Source organism: Centrocercus urophasianus, unplaced genomic scaffold (genome assembly GCF_019232065.1).
Source record: "Centrocercus urophasianus isolate 14NV4802_14NV808 unplaced genomic scaffold, USGS_Curo_1.0 seq_13, whole genome shotgun sequence".
Lineage (NCBI taxonomy): Eukaryota > Metazoa > Chordata > Aves > Galliformes > Phasianidae > Centrocercus > Centrocercus urophasianus.
Genome location: NW_024884475.1, coordinates 35,462,842 through 35,481,149, shown reverse-complemented (window position 1 = coordinate 35,481,149; position 18,308 = coordinate 35,462,842). Strand labels below are relative to the sequence as shown.

The following is an 18,308-nucleotide window of genomic DNA, read 5'->3' as shown; positions in this document are numbered from 1 at the left end:
ATTGGTCTTTATCAGCACACTCTCAGATTGCAGTTAAGAGTTAGTGCGCTTCAACTTGGATTGTATCTAGATTATGTTCATCACAGGACACTAATTGTTTTTATCATTGTCTAAAACATTTTTTAGATTCTGTTAACTCTGGTCATTAACAATAAATTTAGAACCATAGTGCTTAAGACCAGGCGCTGAAAACATGTGGTGTTTATGTAATTCAGAAAAATCTCTGTTAAGTTATTGTCCTGCTTTGGGGGAGATAATTTTCTTCCTAGTAGCTGGTATGGGTCTATGTTTTGGATTTAGGATGACAGTAATGTTGATAACACACTGATATTTTAGTTGTGGCAGAGCAGTGCTTACACTAAGTCAAGGTCTTTTCAGCTTCTTGCACAGCGCTGCCAGAAAAGATTTTGGGGCACAAGGAGCTGGGAGGTAAAAGAACCAGGGCAGGTGACCCAAACCAGCCAAAAGGATGCCTCGTACCATGCGGCGTCATGCTGGACAGTTAAACTTGGGGGAGTTGGCCAGCAGGAGTTGCTGCTGCTCAGGGACTGGCTGGGCATTGGTCAGCGGGTGGGGAGCAATTACACTGTGCATCACTGGCTTTATATATTTTCTTATATTTTTCTATATTTATATATATAGTTTCCCTTCCTTTTCCATCCTATTAAGCTGTTGTTATCTCAACCCATGAGTTTTAGTTTTTCTCCAATTCTCTCTACTGTGGGGGGAGTGAGCAAATGTCTGCATGGTGTTTAGCTGCCTATTGGGTTAAACACAATGTTCATCTAACTTAAAGTGAAATCACTATAAAATAAAATGTCTCTGTTTGTTGATCTCTTGCATGCATTTTCCATCGATGCTAATTATCACAGAAGTTCTCCCTTTGAATATGATGCTCTCGCAGTAGGGAGAATTCTTATTATGAAATTCTTGTAATGTCTTCTTATGCTGAGATATTCAAGAATGAATTCAGTAAAGATAAAGAAAGCATAAAACTGGAATTGAAAAAAAAGGCAAGATCCATGTTCTTACCTGGGGAGATAGTTTGTATTTCTTTGCTGTTTGTTTTTTGTTTTGTTTGGTATTTGATCCTGAAAGTAATAGCCTTCAGCCACATCACCGGTTCTTAGAATGCTTGCATAGCGTAAGGCTCTTCACAGAGTGCACCCGGGATTTAAGATGGAGATTTTCTCTCCCATATTTCCTTTGTTTTTGCAGACTATGTATCGTTTCCAGATAGTTGAAAGTCCTCAAACTCCAAGAACAAATTCTGCAAAGATTATTTTGAAGATACTAAACCACCTTTTTCCTTGCTCTTCCATTTTTTCAAATCCTCTTACGAAGTATGTCACCCTGACTGTCACATTATTAAATAAACTGATTAAGCTCTTGAATTTAGCTGATCTGTTGAACCGTACTCTAGCTAACCCAGACGATCAACCAGAATTTCCTTTCTTTACCTACCATAAACTTTGGTTTAAAATATTATTTCAGTACTTTCAAGGAGAAAGCTTGAAACTGGCTTGAGTTGATAGTGCCTCATGGACAACACTTGTAGTCTTGCTCTCCTGCTCTCATGCCCACTGAAAAGCCTCCCCTGTTCCAGTCTGCAGCAGCCACTGCTGGCCCTAAGCCAGCTGACAAGCAAATCAGATGTTGTGTGGAGGGCATACAGAGAGCAGTGCTCCATGTCAAACTGATGTAAGGTTTTAAATTTCACCCACGCCATCCCATTTTCTTTGTTCTCAAATGGAAAAAAGTCTGTGTTCTCCTGTAATTGCAATCAGAAATTAATTACAAGGCCTTGCAAGCCAGAGAGCATGAAAGTGCTAACTTCTTATTGAGTCCTCATGGTGAATGGAGGACAGAATAGGACTTGTGTTTGTTGGTGAAATATGCCATGACTTACAGGCTGAGTAAACCTGCAATTGGCCGTATCTTCTGTTAGGTTTCTCCTCTTAAGTGCATCAGCAAATGGAAATGAAGCAGATAGGTATTTATTTTGAAAGCTTCAGCCAACATGAATTTTGTGGGGAGAGTTACACTGACTCTTATATGCAATAATTTGAAGGAGCTAAGCCAGGAGATTTCTGCTAGGAAAGGATAACACTTTTTCTTTCCCTTCTGATTTTAAAATCTCTACCAGAAGGTTTTTGTCCCTCTCACTGTAACAGTTTGCTGATATCCTTCTGGACAGATGTTGGAGTCAGTGAAACAGTCTTCAACTTGCCATCCACTTTTTGAAGAAAAAAGAAGAAAAAAAAAGAATACTGTCTCCTCCCTGTAAAAATAAACTAAATAAGTAAATAAATTACCAAGGCCCCTCTAGAAATACTGAAGCTAGTGAATGCTTCCTTAGCCCACATCAGCAGCCACAGTCAAAAGATAATTCTGGAAGACTTCCAAAAATAAACACTGAGAATGAGAAGCAAATGTATCTTTTTTGTTTGTTTGTTTAGTATTGGTATTCTTTTTTAAAACAAAGGAGTCGTTAATTCAGGACGAAAATCTCATGTTGATTATAAAATGCTCTGGGCCTGCTGAAGTATGAAGATTTTTCCAGTAGATGTTTTTCACATTTCCTTTATTTCCATGAGGCCTGTGAGAAACCAACGTCTTACTTAAAAATAACTACTAACAAGAAATTCCATAGATGAAAAGAAGAAAACAGTTTGACTCACAGTAGTGCTCACAAAAGGGACCCAGCAACTAGTATTAATCTTGCCAAGAGAAAAGTAGTAAAGTATAAGTCTGTCTGCACAGACACACTGAAGAATGGAAATACATGGATGTGATAGTAGAACATTTAATGTTTTTCATTCCCCTGCTCAATCTACTCTTGCTGACAGAAATGCCACAAAAACATTATATTACATCCTGTGATCAGATCACAGATGCTTGTGTAGTGCTAGTTTGTAAAGAGTTCTCATTTGCTCATAAAACACTGCAAATACAAAATGACCAAGCTTTGTTTCAGCTTCAGGGGCTTTGATCAAAGTCCTGATACCCGTAAATCAGTACTGTGGAATGACTGTCTAATAATTAAATGGAAATCCTGTCCATCTCATCATATGCCAAAAGAATTGCCACATGATGCTTGGGGACAGACAAGGCTATATCATTTGCTATTTTTTTTTACCTCTGAAAAGCCATAGAACCATAAGTTGGAAAAGACTTCTAAGATCATCCCTTCCAACTGCGCACTTATCGCTGATGTTGCCCACTGAACTATGTGGCTAAGTGCTACATCCACCCTTTCCTTAAACACTTCCAGGGACATTGACTCCACCACTTACTTCCCTGGGCAGCCTGTTCCAATGCATTACCACTCTTTTTGAGAAGAAATTCTCTCTAATATCCAACCTGAATGAGGAATGTGAATGAGGTAGAAAGGCCTTGAATGGGAGTCATTAGGTTAAACCAATTTGTAGAGTTATCCAGAACTGATACAAGGGTCAGTACAGCTCTCTGGTTTGGGATATCTGTAGTATGGATGTTTCTTGACTGGGAGAGTCATCACAACTGGTGTGGAATGTGTACAGAAATGACATCAGGTTCTGCTATTTCTACATTATTTTTCTTTCAGTTATGCAAAGAAATTTCCATAATATCCTATTTTGATTTAATTTCTATTAAAATCTGTAGCATTTTCTCATTTGGGGACTTTCAGTTGTATTGAGTGAGACTTGTCATTCAGACTCTAGGCCTCAAGTACATGAGGCTGAACTTCCTACTAATTGGCAAGGCAACTCTTTTTTTTCTGGGAATACACAGTTCAATGTTCAGTTGTTGGTGTTGTCTTAATTTTCTCTATCTCCTGTCACCATGAAGCTTTTCCAAATACATCAGGGGCATATTCTGTTTACACCAGCCTTTTTAAGTATCCTGACAAACTTTATTAAATATAACCATGTTAACGTGGTGCAGTGTAGAAATACCCAACTTCACTTGAAACAAACTGACTCTGGTTTCTAGCAGCAGTCTTGCTGCAGGATTATGGAAAATGGTCATTTGCTTCTTGGATGGATTTTCATCTTATGCTGAGATATTTTGTAGCAGCTAGACTGCTAGGAGTCATGCAGGCTTCTGCTGGCAAGAATGATAGAGGATGTGAAAGTTTGTTGATTAAAAATGAAAGCCTGTAAACACAAGTCTGTCCCTACAGGATAATTTTGTAAGCCTGATCAAAGTTCTGCAAGAGCAGGAGAGCTAAGAAAGCTTAAAACCACTTAATTTGTCCTCTCATGTGAATATGTCCCACCTTTACAAAGAGATAAAAGTTGAGTTTTCCTCTTCCTGTTACCATTTTTTGGCTTTGCCCACTTTTTTTAAGGTGCCAGGAAAAAAATACATACATTTTTTATTCTGAGGATGCAAAACAGTCTTTTTAAAATCAGCTGAAGTAAGAACAAACTAAAAAGGGCACTGAATCCCTGTAGAGCTGGAAAAGCTTTCACAGAATTAGACCTGCAGTCTTAATGTACAGAGAACTGCAGCACATTCAGATAAAATTCAGATCAGTTACCAGGACTGAAGTCATTAGTTATCATCGGATAAGAAACATTCCAGGTAGCCTGCTACTTCTAGAGGCAGGAGACAACTACTGGAAGAGAATAGTTAGTAAAAGTAGTGCCCTCTGATAATTAAAAGAAATCTCTCCTTGTAACGTGGATCACATTTTATTGAATGGGTTAAGTGTTACAGCTAAAGAAGAAAGGTTACAGAACAAGCGGCAGCACTGGAAGATTGCTCGTGTTGCCAGCAAGAATACAATTAGGAGAGCTGTGTTCTGATCTGGAAAAACAGGTATGGTTATCAACCCAGTAACTGTTAGGTGTTTGTTTTTTATTTCCTTTTCTGAGACTGACAATAAGAGAACTATTCCATCATCAAAATTGCTTTTGTGTTCGCAATGTATGTTTGCCTTATGGCATCTGAATATCGAATTGCAAAGTATTTGGTATCTGATCCAAGAGGACTTTTTTTTCTATTGATTTATTGATCTATTGAAAGAAGGCTGGACAAAGGAGTAAGCTCCTTTGTGTACAGATTATTATTTTCTGCCCACCCCTTTTGCGCTTCAAATACAGCAAACCTGGATAGAGGGTCTTGCTAGGAGCTCCATGACTGCTATGGTGTAACACCCTACCTAAAAGCTCATGAAAAAGCATTTTTAGCACTCAACAGATCACTAGTTACTTTAGGGATTAGGGCACAAGATTACAGATATCTGAGTACAAGCAAATAGTAATTACTTTAATGTTTACTCTCCCTTATTCTTGGCTTTCTTTTTTCCACAGCACTTCCTAATTATTTTCTAGTAGTCATCCCCTTTCATGGCTGTTTAAGCCTCTGTTTCCTACTAGCTTTTCCTTGGTTGAACAACAGATATGCAGGATAATTCTGTAGGCATAGTGAGACAGTGATAAAAAGTAACTATCTTTGATTTAGTGCTGCAGCTTTTAAGAAGGTTCATTTAGTGTTTGCTTGTTAAGGAAGAAAGATGAAACAGGTGATTTAAAAAAAAAACATATTTTTGTTAGACTGGAACAGTACATACATCAGTGAATGTTCAAGTGGGCTGTCACTTTTTTTACAGTGTTCTTCAGGCTTTCCAGAGAATTATCTTTATCTCATATATACAGATATGTCTTGTTTATTGCCACAAATATATCACACTTTTATCTGAGTAACATTTCTGTACAGCTTAGCTCATAGTAGCTACTGTCAACCTTTTTTTCAACATATATTCAACATAACACCCATCTGGAGAGACCAGACCTATGTTGTTTCAGATTTATTTATATTAAGTTTGAAAAATGAAGATTTGGTTTTCATACTGTGCTTAGAATTCTTTAAAATGCAGGCCTATGTTTGACACAGCCTAAAATACTATTACTTTTGTCCTAATTACGTAATCATTTCAGTAAAAGGAACAAATCTCCCTGGGTTTTTTACGTCTTCTCCTCATTACCCTATCTCATACCCCAATCATGGTATCATTAAGATTGGAAAGACCACTGTGATCATGTAGTCCAGCTATCAACCCATCACCTCCACAGCACTATATCACATCACTCAGTGCAACACCTACACATTTCTTGAACACCGCCAGGGACCATGATTCCACCACCTCCCTGGGCAGCTTGTTCCAATGCCTCACCGCTTTTTCTAAGAAGAAATTTTTCTGAATAACTAACCTGAATAATACACATCTCAGTGAAGTCCACTTAAATTTGTACTGGTATAAATACAATTCAGGCCAGAATTTGAGTCAGTTTAATTTTATAATGTGTCATTTTGTATGCAAAAATTGCTCATAAAACAAGTTCTCTTTAAAAGTTTAGAATGTTACTGGAAAATGTACTCTTTTTTGTCAATATTTTTTACTAAAAAAAAAGTACTTTATACAGTTTGTCTTTTGCATGAAATTGTTATTATCAAGACAAGTATGAACTTTTAATAGGTTTACTCTCCTCAGTGTTCTTTCCCCCTTCTATTAAAAGCTTTTATTGGATGGACTTAACAAAGACACAAAATGACCATTTCCACTGGAACACATGCTTTTTTTAATTTATGAGAAACCTGCAGGCTAATGAAGGGAGGCTAAGTAGTCTTTCTGTGGTACTAATATGGTCCTGTTACTGTTTCCTTTTAGTTTTAAGCACGCCCAGCTTTCCTTTCATTGTGAGGGAGATGTTTACACAAGACAAAATTACTCACCTTTAAGAGCCTCTTAACTCATTAAAATTGTCTTCCTTCATGCTGGATCAAAGCTGGAAAAAAGAAAAAGAAAAAAATGAGAAACCCAGAAAAGATAGCAGTTGGAGAAAAGGCTTAAGCATTAGTCTTTCCACATGCAAGTAAATGTAAAAGCATATAGATTTATTAAAGGATTTGCTTACAATTCAAAGCTGGCTGTAGAAATAAATACGGCAAGTATATTGTTATTACAGTGAGAATGCTCTCTAGATAAGAAATCATCACTGAAGTAAATGAGAAGTTGACTGTGGGAAGTCTTGCATTGTATGGAATGGACATGACAGCTGAGCTTTATTTCAGACAGACATTTTTGAGCCCACAGTTGGCAGTGACTCATGCTGCAGAACAATGACCTTACTTGTAGCATCAGTATTTTGGGAATGCTGCTGTGAGAGACAGTAAACTGTTGTCTTTTCCATTACAGAAATATAACTGTATGACCTCCTTCAGTTTAGCAGTTACAAATGTCATGAGTAACACATAAATACAGCTTCTTAAACACACACAACATAGTTTTCTCCTGATATTGTTTATCCTAAAAAAGTAAGATGAAAAAACTACTGTCATTAACAACTTGAAATGGTCTTGTATGACTTCAATCTCAAAGCAGCTTTTTTCAAAACCTATCTTTAAGTAAATACTTACAGTAACAAACTTGATTCTGGCAGGTACCCAACATGTGCATACTGTTTTTCAATTCTAACTGAACAGTTCCAGAAATAAACAGAAAGCAAAAAGGTCACAGTAGAGAGATCTTGTAAGAAGCCTACAGTAAGAAGGGGAAGGTTTTGGAAACTTCATCAGAGCTAGCAGGAAGGGTAGGTTCTACACAGAAAAGTAGATGACAGTTTCAGAAGTATAAACCACTGCTGCCCTTGTGTGAGATGATTGCTTCACTTTATGGAACAAGTCTTGGATCAAACCAAACATTCTTTATAAGAGCATCCAGGAATTTTGCCACTGTTTTTCTTTCTGATAAGTCAGGCTCATGCTCAAAAATTTGTAATACAAATAAATTAGAAATAAACAGGTTTAAATGCAAAAGTCAACCAAAGGAGTACATGTAGTAATCATTTATTTTCATGTATGTCTAGGAATACCACAGTCCAACGACAGACTTCTCAAAAATGATCTAATTATTTCATTTTTAATACACTAGGTTGTTGGCGTGGCTCAAGCAATTAATAAGAAATCTGGAACGGGTGGGACTTTCACGGAACAAGATGAAAAGGTACAGAAGCTGGACTTTTGTGTCTCTGTTTTCATAGGAGAGCAGGGGTTGAAAATGTTACTGCTTTTGACACTGATCAGACATTTTGAAGTTATGAAAAATGAAACACCTCTAACAAGAAAATTCCTTGTTATATTGCAGAGTTTTTTCGCTTGTAAAGCCATGAGAAAAGTAGATGGGATGTAGTTTAATTTCTTGATCAGAAAGATACCTCTCATATGCCTCTGAAACACAGGCTTACTCTACTGAAATACACTGTAGGACAGCTTCACAGCTTATAACAGACATAATCTTTTATGAACTGATATTAACTTTCCTGGCATTCCCAACAATATGTATTTTGGGTATTAAAATTTGTCTAGTGATTACTTTTTAAATACTGCATCACTTCCCAAAACAGCAATTGCAGGAAGAGAAAAGCCTTGGATAAATTATAAATATATGAGAATCGTCAGAAGAGGAGATGGCAGCTTGACTCCCAGTTCTCACACAGTAGTTGTTTTCCAGACATTTCTGGAACTCACTTTAAATTTGTATAGCAAAAAAAGCTGAAGAAGATGATTCAATATCTGTCAATAAAAAAATCAGAATTTACTGTTTCCTTTTGAAAACTTTCCCATTTAAAGCAAAATGTATACAGAGTATCTGCAAGATAGCAGAATTAATCACATTCAGAAACTGAAAAAAAATCTGTGGTTTTGCTATGTTAACAGAATATTGTTCCACTTCAGAAGAGACTGAATTCCCCATAATAACAGATGCTGATTGTCTGTACTGTTTTTCTAGGTAATATCTGTGTTATTGCAAAACAACTTGATTCTTATTCTGATCCTACTTTCACCAGGATAAACTTGCAAGACTATTCTTTTAAAAAAGGGAGAAGAGATTCTTGAGGAAAAAAAAGTATGAGTGGCTGAAAAAAACCTGAATTGCCAGAAATATCTTTAAATATCAATTAATACTTCAAGATGAAAAAATGTAACAGTTGAACTTTGAATAAAGCTAAGAAGCTGAGAGACACTATCTTCATCAGAAGCTTATGTTTATTTCTCTACAGGATTTTGCTGCATATTTGGCATTTTGTGGAATTGTTCTTCACAATGCTCAGTTGTATGAAACATCTTTGCTTGAAAACAGGCGTAATCAGGTATGATCAACAGGTTTGTCCCAAAAATATAAAAATTACAGTTAGCTAGAAATCAGTGCATTCTGCTGTTTCCTTCTCATGTGGCAGCCGTTCCTTGGCAATTTTTAATTTCTCTAATTGAATACTATGCATAATACTATGTAAATATACGAAATGTTGCCTGAAGTTATCCTGTGGCTCACTGTGTATATTACACAACCAGATGCTTCCATACTCCAGAAATTTCAGGTAAAATTATCCATATAAAATTGTAGAGATTATACGGATTGCTCTTTTAGACTCCTACAACTATAAATAGTCACTAACAATATTTTCCATGATGATCAGACAGGAAATAGAATTTTCTTTTTACTCTGTAGCCATCTATGTAATTGATGGTTTATTAATGCCATGGTCTCTACGGGTGGAGTATGTCTACCCAATATGGTATGAAAAGGTTTTGGAGAAACAACTAGGCAGCAGGTCTTTTAATAACTTTCTGGTAGGTCTGGGTTTCCAAGTGAATATCAGTGTTTGTAAATTGGTACAAATTTGGATAATCTTTTCAAATTGGTTCCATGCTTCCTGCGGGGATAAAGGGAGTATAATTTGCCGACATCTGAGCAGAAGTCCTTCAGCAACAGCTTTGAAATATGACAGCCTGTGTCTAAATGATGTTTTTACCAAATGAGTTCATTAGGATTTGTTTGAATTACCACGAATAATTGTGTTTGAAAGTCTAAAGTAATTTAAATATCACTGTTGACGTTCTTATAATGCACACATGAGCCATAGGAATTTATTAGGTTTCCTAAGGGCAAATTAGAGTTTGTGGTCTGGACTTCTCAAATTTCATTTGATCAACTGTTAATGCCCAAATCTACTCTGTCTCTCCAACTGAAAACATCAGACAGCTAAGTATGCTATCAATTTCTTCCATCAAACATGCCAAACTGGCTTTTAATTACTGCTGCCCTGCGGTCTGTGTAAGAGCCAAAGCTTAATCTTTGTCACAGATGTATGTGTTGACTTCCTTGGTTCAGGGAGTAGGGGGAAGAATCATACTGAGTAGTAACTGTAATTATTGTTTTCATCACAGCTAGTCAAATTTTCACAAAGACCTGTTTTCCAGGTGCTTCTTGATCTTGCCAGCCTTATTTTTGAAGAACAGCAGTCTTTGGAAGTCATTCTGAAGAAGATAGCTGCCACTATAATATCCTTCATGCAGGTGCAGAGGTGTACCATTTTCATAGTGGACGAAGATTGCACTGTGAGTAGGATTTTTTTATTTAAAGGCAGAAGAGCTTATTCCCAAGAGGAGGTATGAGCAACCCATAGGCTGCAGAAAAGGAGAAGGATTTTATTTTGTAATAATAATCTCTCTCAGTGTGTTTAAGAGATTCACTCCTGAATACAACAGTACAGAAGAAGAATTTACATAATGCATGTATTCACATAGTCATACTGTCTCTGCAAGTCAACCAAACTCCAGCACTTACTTTCCAGTCTCTAGTTTGAATCTTTAGTGCAGGGACAATATAATTTCTCCCTGCAATTAGGATTCTCAATTGTAGGGAAAAAAACTACATGAAAAGCAATACAGATTTGTTGAAATGCTTAGAAGGCATTGATGTCCTCATCTCCACAAGCAAAGCAGATATTATGCACTCTTGGTGCATTCACTTGGATGAATGTTCAAATTTGGAACTTCCAGAGATAGATGGTACAGCTTATATACTGGCATTTCTTCTCAGAGTGATCAGTAGAGATTCAAGATACTTCAGTGACATTAAAAACTATGTATTTTTGTCATAGGATTCTATACTGTTGCTGCTTGATATGAAATGAAGTTTAACAGTTTTATATCTACATTTATTACAGAGCAGATGTTGATAATAGCACATGAATGCTTTCCACATGAATACTACTCTAGTTATTACTCTACTACTACTCTAAGTTATTACATCCACATCTATAAATTATAATATCCTCTTGTTTTTTCAGGATTCATTTTCTAGTGTGTTTCATATGGAAGCTGAGGAATTAGAAGATTCAGCAGAAAATCAGAAGAGGTAAAGCAATGAAATTAAGCTTTTGTTAGCCACCGGAAAATGTTGAAGAAATTATGTTTTTAATGTTATTTTTCATAATAAAGAACCGGTGTACCATTTCATCCCACTGGCTACCACATATTTCTGCTATCTGTTGTGGAGCAGATTTATCCTGAAACATACATAGACAAGTTGTCACATCGAGAAGCCTAGGAGAACAAGGCCTGGCCTCTTCACTTTTTCAAGTTCATTTCTACAACTCAAGGAATATGACTGTCAAAATCAAAAGAAAAATTGTAAAGTTCTTTCAGTCATCTTCAAGAAATGACTAGGGATTTAAGCTCGGAGGAAGAGAAGGATGTAAAAATAATTGAATTCAAATATTCAGATTACATAGTTGGCAAAATTTAATCTGAATCTCTCTATATTTAAGTTTTGAAAATTAACTGCCTCCATAACCTGTCTGTCATCACAGGCAGTTGATACCAATAGTGTCAGAAGAATGAAACACAGTCCTATCAAAAATACAGTACTACAGATGTCACGTCCAGAGAGAAAATCAAAATTTCCATACCTTTGATCTTTTTTTAGTGAACATTTCTGATATGAATTTTAATAATATGCATTTGAAAATGAACTCCAAAGTGTGTGGCTAAAGCAAATAACCCTCGAACTGTGTCGGGATTTTAGACAATGTACAGTCATAAAATACATAGGTACAAAATGGCCCTAAGATCACAGGATAACTGTTACGTAAAGAGACAGAATTCACCTTCCTCTTTATTATCTTTTTTATGGGTCCTAGTTGATGTACTCAGAATTTAATTTACTGCTTGCATGGACCGTCACTAATTTTTTTCTCATGATTGATAAGGAGGGAATGCTAGAACCTTAGCTGCATATCTGAATTTTGTTCATGAAACAGCACAGTTACATGTCATGGACTGAGTCAGCCACTGGAGTTAGAACTGGAGCTTTGTTTTAAGGTCACATTATCAGGCAACAGAAGAAATCTAATTACATGGATTAGATGGGAAGTGTTACTTTACAAGATATGATTTCAGACTTATTACATAATCAAGGACCCTGAATCAAGCCCAAATCAGACTAATATTCAGAACTGTGGGATACAGCCTTATATAATCAAGTTGGTGAAATAATGAAAAAGTGATTTTCTCCCTTTAGCACTGCGAACATCTTTTGCAAGTGCACTTGCACCAGAAGGATAACTAAAGTCAAGTCAAATGTCAGAGTAAACTACAGGAGCTTGATGATAATATGCGCATTACTAGGATCTATATGCTCTCCTCTAATGCTGACAGTGTGTTCTGATTGAACACCTCTAATTAAAAACTTAATGTCTACAAAAGCAGGAGATGATTGATCTTGTGAAGGTATTTTATGACCCAATTTAGAAAAAAACATCTATATGGCAATAGCAGAATCCCCATACTGATTGTTCTGTTAGAAAAATTTGAAATCAACTTTGACGTAGAAACTTCACAAGTTTTACCAACTGCACTCAGTCTAAAGAATATGCATGTCTCATACAGTATTGATTTTTCAGGTGTGCCAGATTTGCAAATAGTTTGTTTTCAGTTGTTTATTTCAGTGTAAACCCAGTTGCTCATTCTTTGTCCTTTACCTGCATGTCCTGTATTATTTCTTAAGTTTGATGTTTGGTGATAAAATTCTGGAATATTGAAGAAATGGTGCAGTGTATAAATTAATTCTCCCAGTCATTTTGCAATGACAGATGGATTAGTGTACAGGATTGGAACTCAGTTCCACTATAATACTGTTGGTTATATCTTTCTTGGCCCTATATATGAAGGATATTCACAGTTACCTGCTTTGCATAATGAAATAAGCATATAAAGCATATAAAAATAATATTGCATCTTTCAGGGACTATGATACAAACAAAATCAATTATATGTATGCTCAGTATGTGAAGAATACAATGGAGCCTCTCAACATCCCAGATGTCTGTAAAGACAGAAGATTTCCCTGGACAGTAAGTAAAATAACGTTAGATTTGTAATTCAGAAATGAATTTTTCTTTTCTGTTCACCTTTCAAATCTTTCTTGCTTTTCCTTTTTTTTTTTTTTGTCTGTTTGTTTTTGTTTGATTGATTTGTTTTTTGGTTTTTGGCTTTTTTTCCTTCTAATTTAATGGTCACAAAATGCTGCAAACAAAGAGATTTACAATCTTTGTTTTATAAAATTCACCATCAGTGCAGAAACAGTACAATACTCACAAAGTGGGCAGTGTATCTGTACAGCCATTATTTAAAAAGCTCCGGCATTCATTTGTGAATAAACAGACATCATGATGTGGAGAGCTTGCAATACATTCTCTGGAAAGCATTTAAGTGAAGAACAGTTGGAGATTTTCATAGTAATCCTCTGTAGCTTCTTGTGATTGCTGGGAGGCTTTCAGAAGTTCCTTCCCTTTTACTCTCTCCCTTCCCTACTTGGCAAGGATTAATGATATGCATGCGAGTTCTTTGCTGTTTTGGATAAGCAACAACTTCTTTTTTTTTCTGGAAGCTTTTGCTTTACACTTCATCAGATATATGCTCATGCCATAATGTACTACAGAATACATACTGCCAGTGCCAGTAGGGAAGGCCAGTTGGCAAGACTCAGATTACAGTCATGGCTGCGCTGAAAGCTGTTGTCAATACGATGCAAAATTGTAATTCTGTGTTTTCCTCTCAATGCAGAATCTTGAAAAAAACTCTTCTTACAATAGATAGGCACATAAGCTCAGGGAGAGAGTAAGAGGAGAAGTGTTATGGTGATGAGCAGGTTTTTACCAAGCACTTTGTTCTGAATCACACAACTAAGAGTTCAGAAAGTACAACGTTGATTATGATTGTACCAGCAAGTGGATAGGAGGAGCAGCATCATGGTGGGGAGCTATGTTGCTTCCCTTTTTCTCTGTGCGAGGTTTCACTGATGTTCTGGAGTGGGATTTTATGAAGGACAGAGCAAAAAAAAAAAAAAAGAGTGCTCGCCATAGCGCAGGGCCCAAAGTTATCTTACTGCAGGAGTGGAAGAAAAAAAAGAATCGCATGGATATACTACATGAGATCATTAAAACATAAGCAACTATTTTGAAGACATTTTAAAATACATAAAAGGAATACCGAATGACTGTCTGAAACAAAACTTTCTATTTGTCAGAGAAGTTAAGTTCTTACACATTTTCCCTGGAATCTAGTTGATCTACACATTATGCATGTGAAAGAAACATAAAGAAAATAATGTTTTTTAACACAGCTACAGTGGCTGCATCGCTACGCAACATAAGAGAAACCTTAAGGCTGAACTGTAGGCAAAATCTTTTTAAAGCTGACAAACCATGGCATGAGGAAAATCCCAGGTGTATCTAGTAAACTAAAAATGCTGACTTGCCTCTTTCTTTGGAAAGTTCACTTCCTCACTTTATAAAAAGGACTTTGTGCTTTCTAAATGAATTGGCTGCCAACGTAGTGACATGAGGCAGAGAACCAGTATAGGTTCCTTCACAGGAGAGCCCTAATATTCCCTACCTCAGGTTCAGTACATACAAGGACAGTAAGTAAACCAGCAGCCATGCATCTTTGTTTTCCCCTGAACCAACAAAGCTAGAGTAGTAGAGTTAGAGTTCAAATATCTACAACACTCTGGAAGCCATTTATGCCTGTTCTTGTTTAGTCTCCTTCCTTTTCATTAATACTGAGTCAAGTATTTTTTTTAAGCACTGTGAACTCTGTTTTTATCTCACTCGATACAAGTTTGAGTTTCAGTGCATTTGAACTTTACCGTAAAACAGCAGGTTCTTATTAGGGTAGCCTTAAACCAATTTTCATGCCAACTTGTTTTAATGTTTCTCAGTTGCCTCTGCTGAAGAGGTCTAGGGAGAGATGCTGGCTCTTATCCTTTTACAGCTGATTACACATGTACATCTTTTTAGACCAGAGTACAGAAACCAGTAAATCATAGTCTTGAGTAATTCCATCTATCCTTTGATAATGAGCTACCAAATATTGAATTCCCATAGTCATGTAAATTATCCATCATGACATAATCCTTAATGTTTTCTTCAGATACTCATACTTCCTATTGCATGTTACAGGCAATATAGCTTTTGTGCATTCGCTTGCAAAGGAAACTTTCAATCTCTTGCAGAGCACCAAATAGCAAAGCAACAGTAGTAAAAACAAACAAATAATTCACCCAAACCCTTTGATCTGAAATACTGGCGTGTGCACATCTTTTGTGCCACATACAATTAGAGATTAACCCTAATTTACTTCTCGGCAACTGCCACATTATTCTAGAACTAAGAGCTACAGAACAAAACTAGGTCACTTTCTCACCAGAAATTTGAAAAAGATGCCTTGTCATTTTGTTCTACCCATCCACACTTTTACCTCATAAATAAATAAATAAATTCAGTGTCCTTGGAGCATGAAACAAACTGATAGCAAAATATACCCAACCTAGCAATGATAAAAGGCCTTTGGAAGACTGCAGAATGTTGACCTACTTGGAAAACTGGGCATTCTTTGGATCATAATTTGGTCTTCACCAAGGCACCTTTCATTGCATTGGTGGGTTAATTAAGTCATCTCAAACAAACCAAAAGGGTTTACAGAAAGTTTAGTGTCACAAAGTACACAATCAGCTTAATGTCATGAACTCTTCTTTTATAACTTGTATGGCCCTACTGCAAGTACAGGGGAGATGCTAGAAATGGAAGAGATCAGATAATTTCACAGCTCTTTAAATGATAAGAGTAGGAAGTTGTCCTAAAGCCCAGCTGGTCTCTTTTCAGCTGCACTGAGTGAAAGACACACTTTGTCTTGGTGCAAAATTGTTGTCATGAAAGTGAAGTGAAGGAACCTATTATAAAATTAACGCATTTTTAGCACGATGTTGCAAGTCCCTGGAAAGTTTGAATGGTGATTATCATTGTTACTTATATTATTTTTCACCAAAGCTTGTAACAGATGTAGTGTTTATTACACCATCCAGCCAAAGATGTGCAAACTCTTCAAAGACACGGTTGCTTTCTGAAGGAACATGTGTAAGCCAATAATGCAAACTCTAGCTCTGCATTTTCACTTCAGGTACTTAAACACTGGCCTTTAAAATTTTAACTGTTTTGTTTTGTTTTTTTTGTTTAACAGACTGACAGTGCAGAAAGTGTAAGTCAACATATAAAGAGTTTGCTGTGTACACCAATAAAAAATGGGAAAAAGAATAAGGTGATAGGTAGGTATCTTTACAAAAAATACTTTCACAAAAAATATTTTTGCATACTTCATGGAAATATTTCTGTGTTCACAGTACAATCTCAGCAACAAATGCAGGGCAAAGTTCTTAATTATGATGCTTCCAGCCAACAAGTCCATTGCAAACCTGCCTGTAAATTGCTTACCTTACAAGTAAGCAAGATAGTTACCAAGTATCTACAACAATCTTGTGATACTTCACCATTTTTATGGATTCAAAATAGTTAGGTAGCCCTGGTGTGGATCTTCAAAGATGGATAAACACCTGAATTGTTTGGAGGATCTAATCCTAACAGCACTTCAGGGCATATGCTTATTGTCTGTTAAGTCTTTCAGTGAATTTCAGATTTACATCAAATAAGGGTGTAATGATGCTTTTGGAAATTACCAGGACTTCCCTGTACCATGGGAATTGGAGTGCACGTCAGTGTGCTACGCTGGTAACAGTAAGAACCACAATGAAACAGAACATAAAATATACTGACTTCCAGATAGTGCCATGAATTCAACTTCCTCAACGTTACAGAATTTGGCAAGAAAAGTTTCCAAGAGTGCACTTTTAATCACCTTCAAGTAATTGTTGTTGAGAGTTATGACAGAACTACATAATGAATGTCTATATTAAATATGAGATCTCTTTTCCATGAAGACAGATCTAATTTCCTGAAACAGAAAGAGAAGCCCAGTCTTCTCTGAATTGAGTTCCCTGAAATTTCTTTATCAGCTTCTTCAGTGAGTTCTTTTACTACTTTGTTGTATATATTCTATCAGGCTCTAGAAGACCAAGATAAAAATTGGACTATTGAGCTTTTATTAGAGATATTTCACTATGCTGTTAGCAGCTGATAAAACAGTTGCATCTCATGTCATATGGAGATCTTCATTTTTTTTTTTTTTTCCTGTGGAAGTTCAAGCACTGTTACAGTCAGGGTACTCCTTTAGGTGGGTTTTTCAGGTCTGAGCTATGGGAAATCTTCAAAGTCCTTTAAGGACAGCACAGATAATGTTCAGATCTTTAATAGGATTTAATTTTCCTAGAGACAATACCCAGAAGTTCCTTTTGCATATATATATAAGATTATTTTAAGTCTTCTCTTTTTTTTAAGATTAGTATACCCATGACCAGAACTTGGGGGTGTGGAATGTGGAGGTGTGGGGTGAGGGTGGGAAAAGCTCTCCACAGCAAAACCAAGCAAATCTTACTGGAAGAGAGGTGAACTTTTTATTCTCCTGACTTGTGCACTTTTCAGGTATGTGGTGAAAACTTTGTTGGATCTTTCTTTGGTTTTCTATGTCCCAATAAAAGAATTTTAAGTTCCTTTAGTTCTAATGTATGGATGCCTGAATGCTTTAGTGAATCTTCTGAAATATATTGAAGAGTAACTACTTGCTGTATTTTTTTTTTAAATTTATTTATTTTTTTTAAGGCATTTATGTTTATCCAAATTCTTTGTCTTCTAAGAATTCATTTGCTTTTATGGCTTACTCAGTTGTGTTTGTTACATCACCGTTGCTACGGAAATAATTCTAAAATCATAAACAGTACTAAACAGAGATCTGAAAGTAAGTTCCATGTGATTTTCCCCGAGTTTTATAAGTTTGCTTCTTTTTCCCAGGGAAAGATAATCTTGTTATTATGAGGTCAATCCTCATTCTCTAAAATTACATATTTTTACTACCAACTAAGGATCTACTAATCCAATAAGTCAGAAACTGATTGCAATACTCAGATACCACAATGCCTGCCCAATGGTTCACAACTACAGGTATAATATTCTTATCTCTTTAGAGGAAACTCTGATACTAAAATAACAGTTCCCTGAAGAGAACATGATTTGAAAATAGGTCAG

The 18,308-nt window shown here is 36.2% G+C and overlaps 1 protein-coding gene and 1 long non-coding RNA gene across 5 annotated transcripts in view; one reads left to right on the top strand and one right to left on the bottom strand.

The window, feature by feature from the left end:
- Window positions 1-18,308, top strand: part of PDE5A (phosphodiesterase 5A) — a 132,609-nt gene that overhangs the window by 86,806 nt on the left and 27,495 nt on the right. For all 4 annotated transcript variants that reach the window (XM_042812314.1, XM_042812312.1, XM_042812311.1 and 1 more), the window contains exons 4-9: window positions 7,922-7,993; window positions 9,051-9,140; window positions 10,252-10,389; window positions 11,124-11,191; window positions 13,079-13,187; window positions 16,354-16,438. In XM_042812314.1, the coding sequence (XP_042668248.1) occupies window positions 7,922-7,993; window positions 9,051-9,140; window positions 10,252-10,389; window positions 11,124-11,191; window positions 13,079-13,187; window positions 16,354-16,438 (562 nt within the window). The remainder of the gene's footprint in view (window positions 1-7,921; window positions 7,994-9,050; window positions 9,141-10,251; window positions 10,390-11,123; window positions 11,192-13,078; window positions 13,188-16,353; window positions 16,439-18,308) is intronic.
- The window catches only part of LOC122156989, a 57,330-nt gene continuing 39,965 nt past the window's right edge, over window positions 944-18,308 (bottom strand). Inside the window, exons 3-4 of the long non-coding RNA XR_006167746.1 lie at window positions 6,724-6,776; window positions 944-1,270 (exon numbers count right to left, since the gene is read on the bottom strand). This is a non-coding gene — a long non-coding RNA (uncharacterized LOC122156989). The remainder of the gene's footprint in view (window positions 1,271-6,723; window positions 6,777-18,308) is intronic.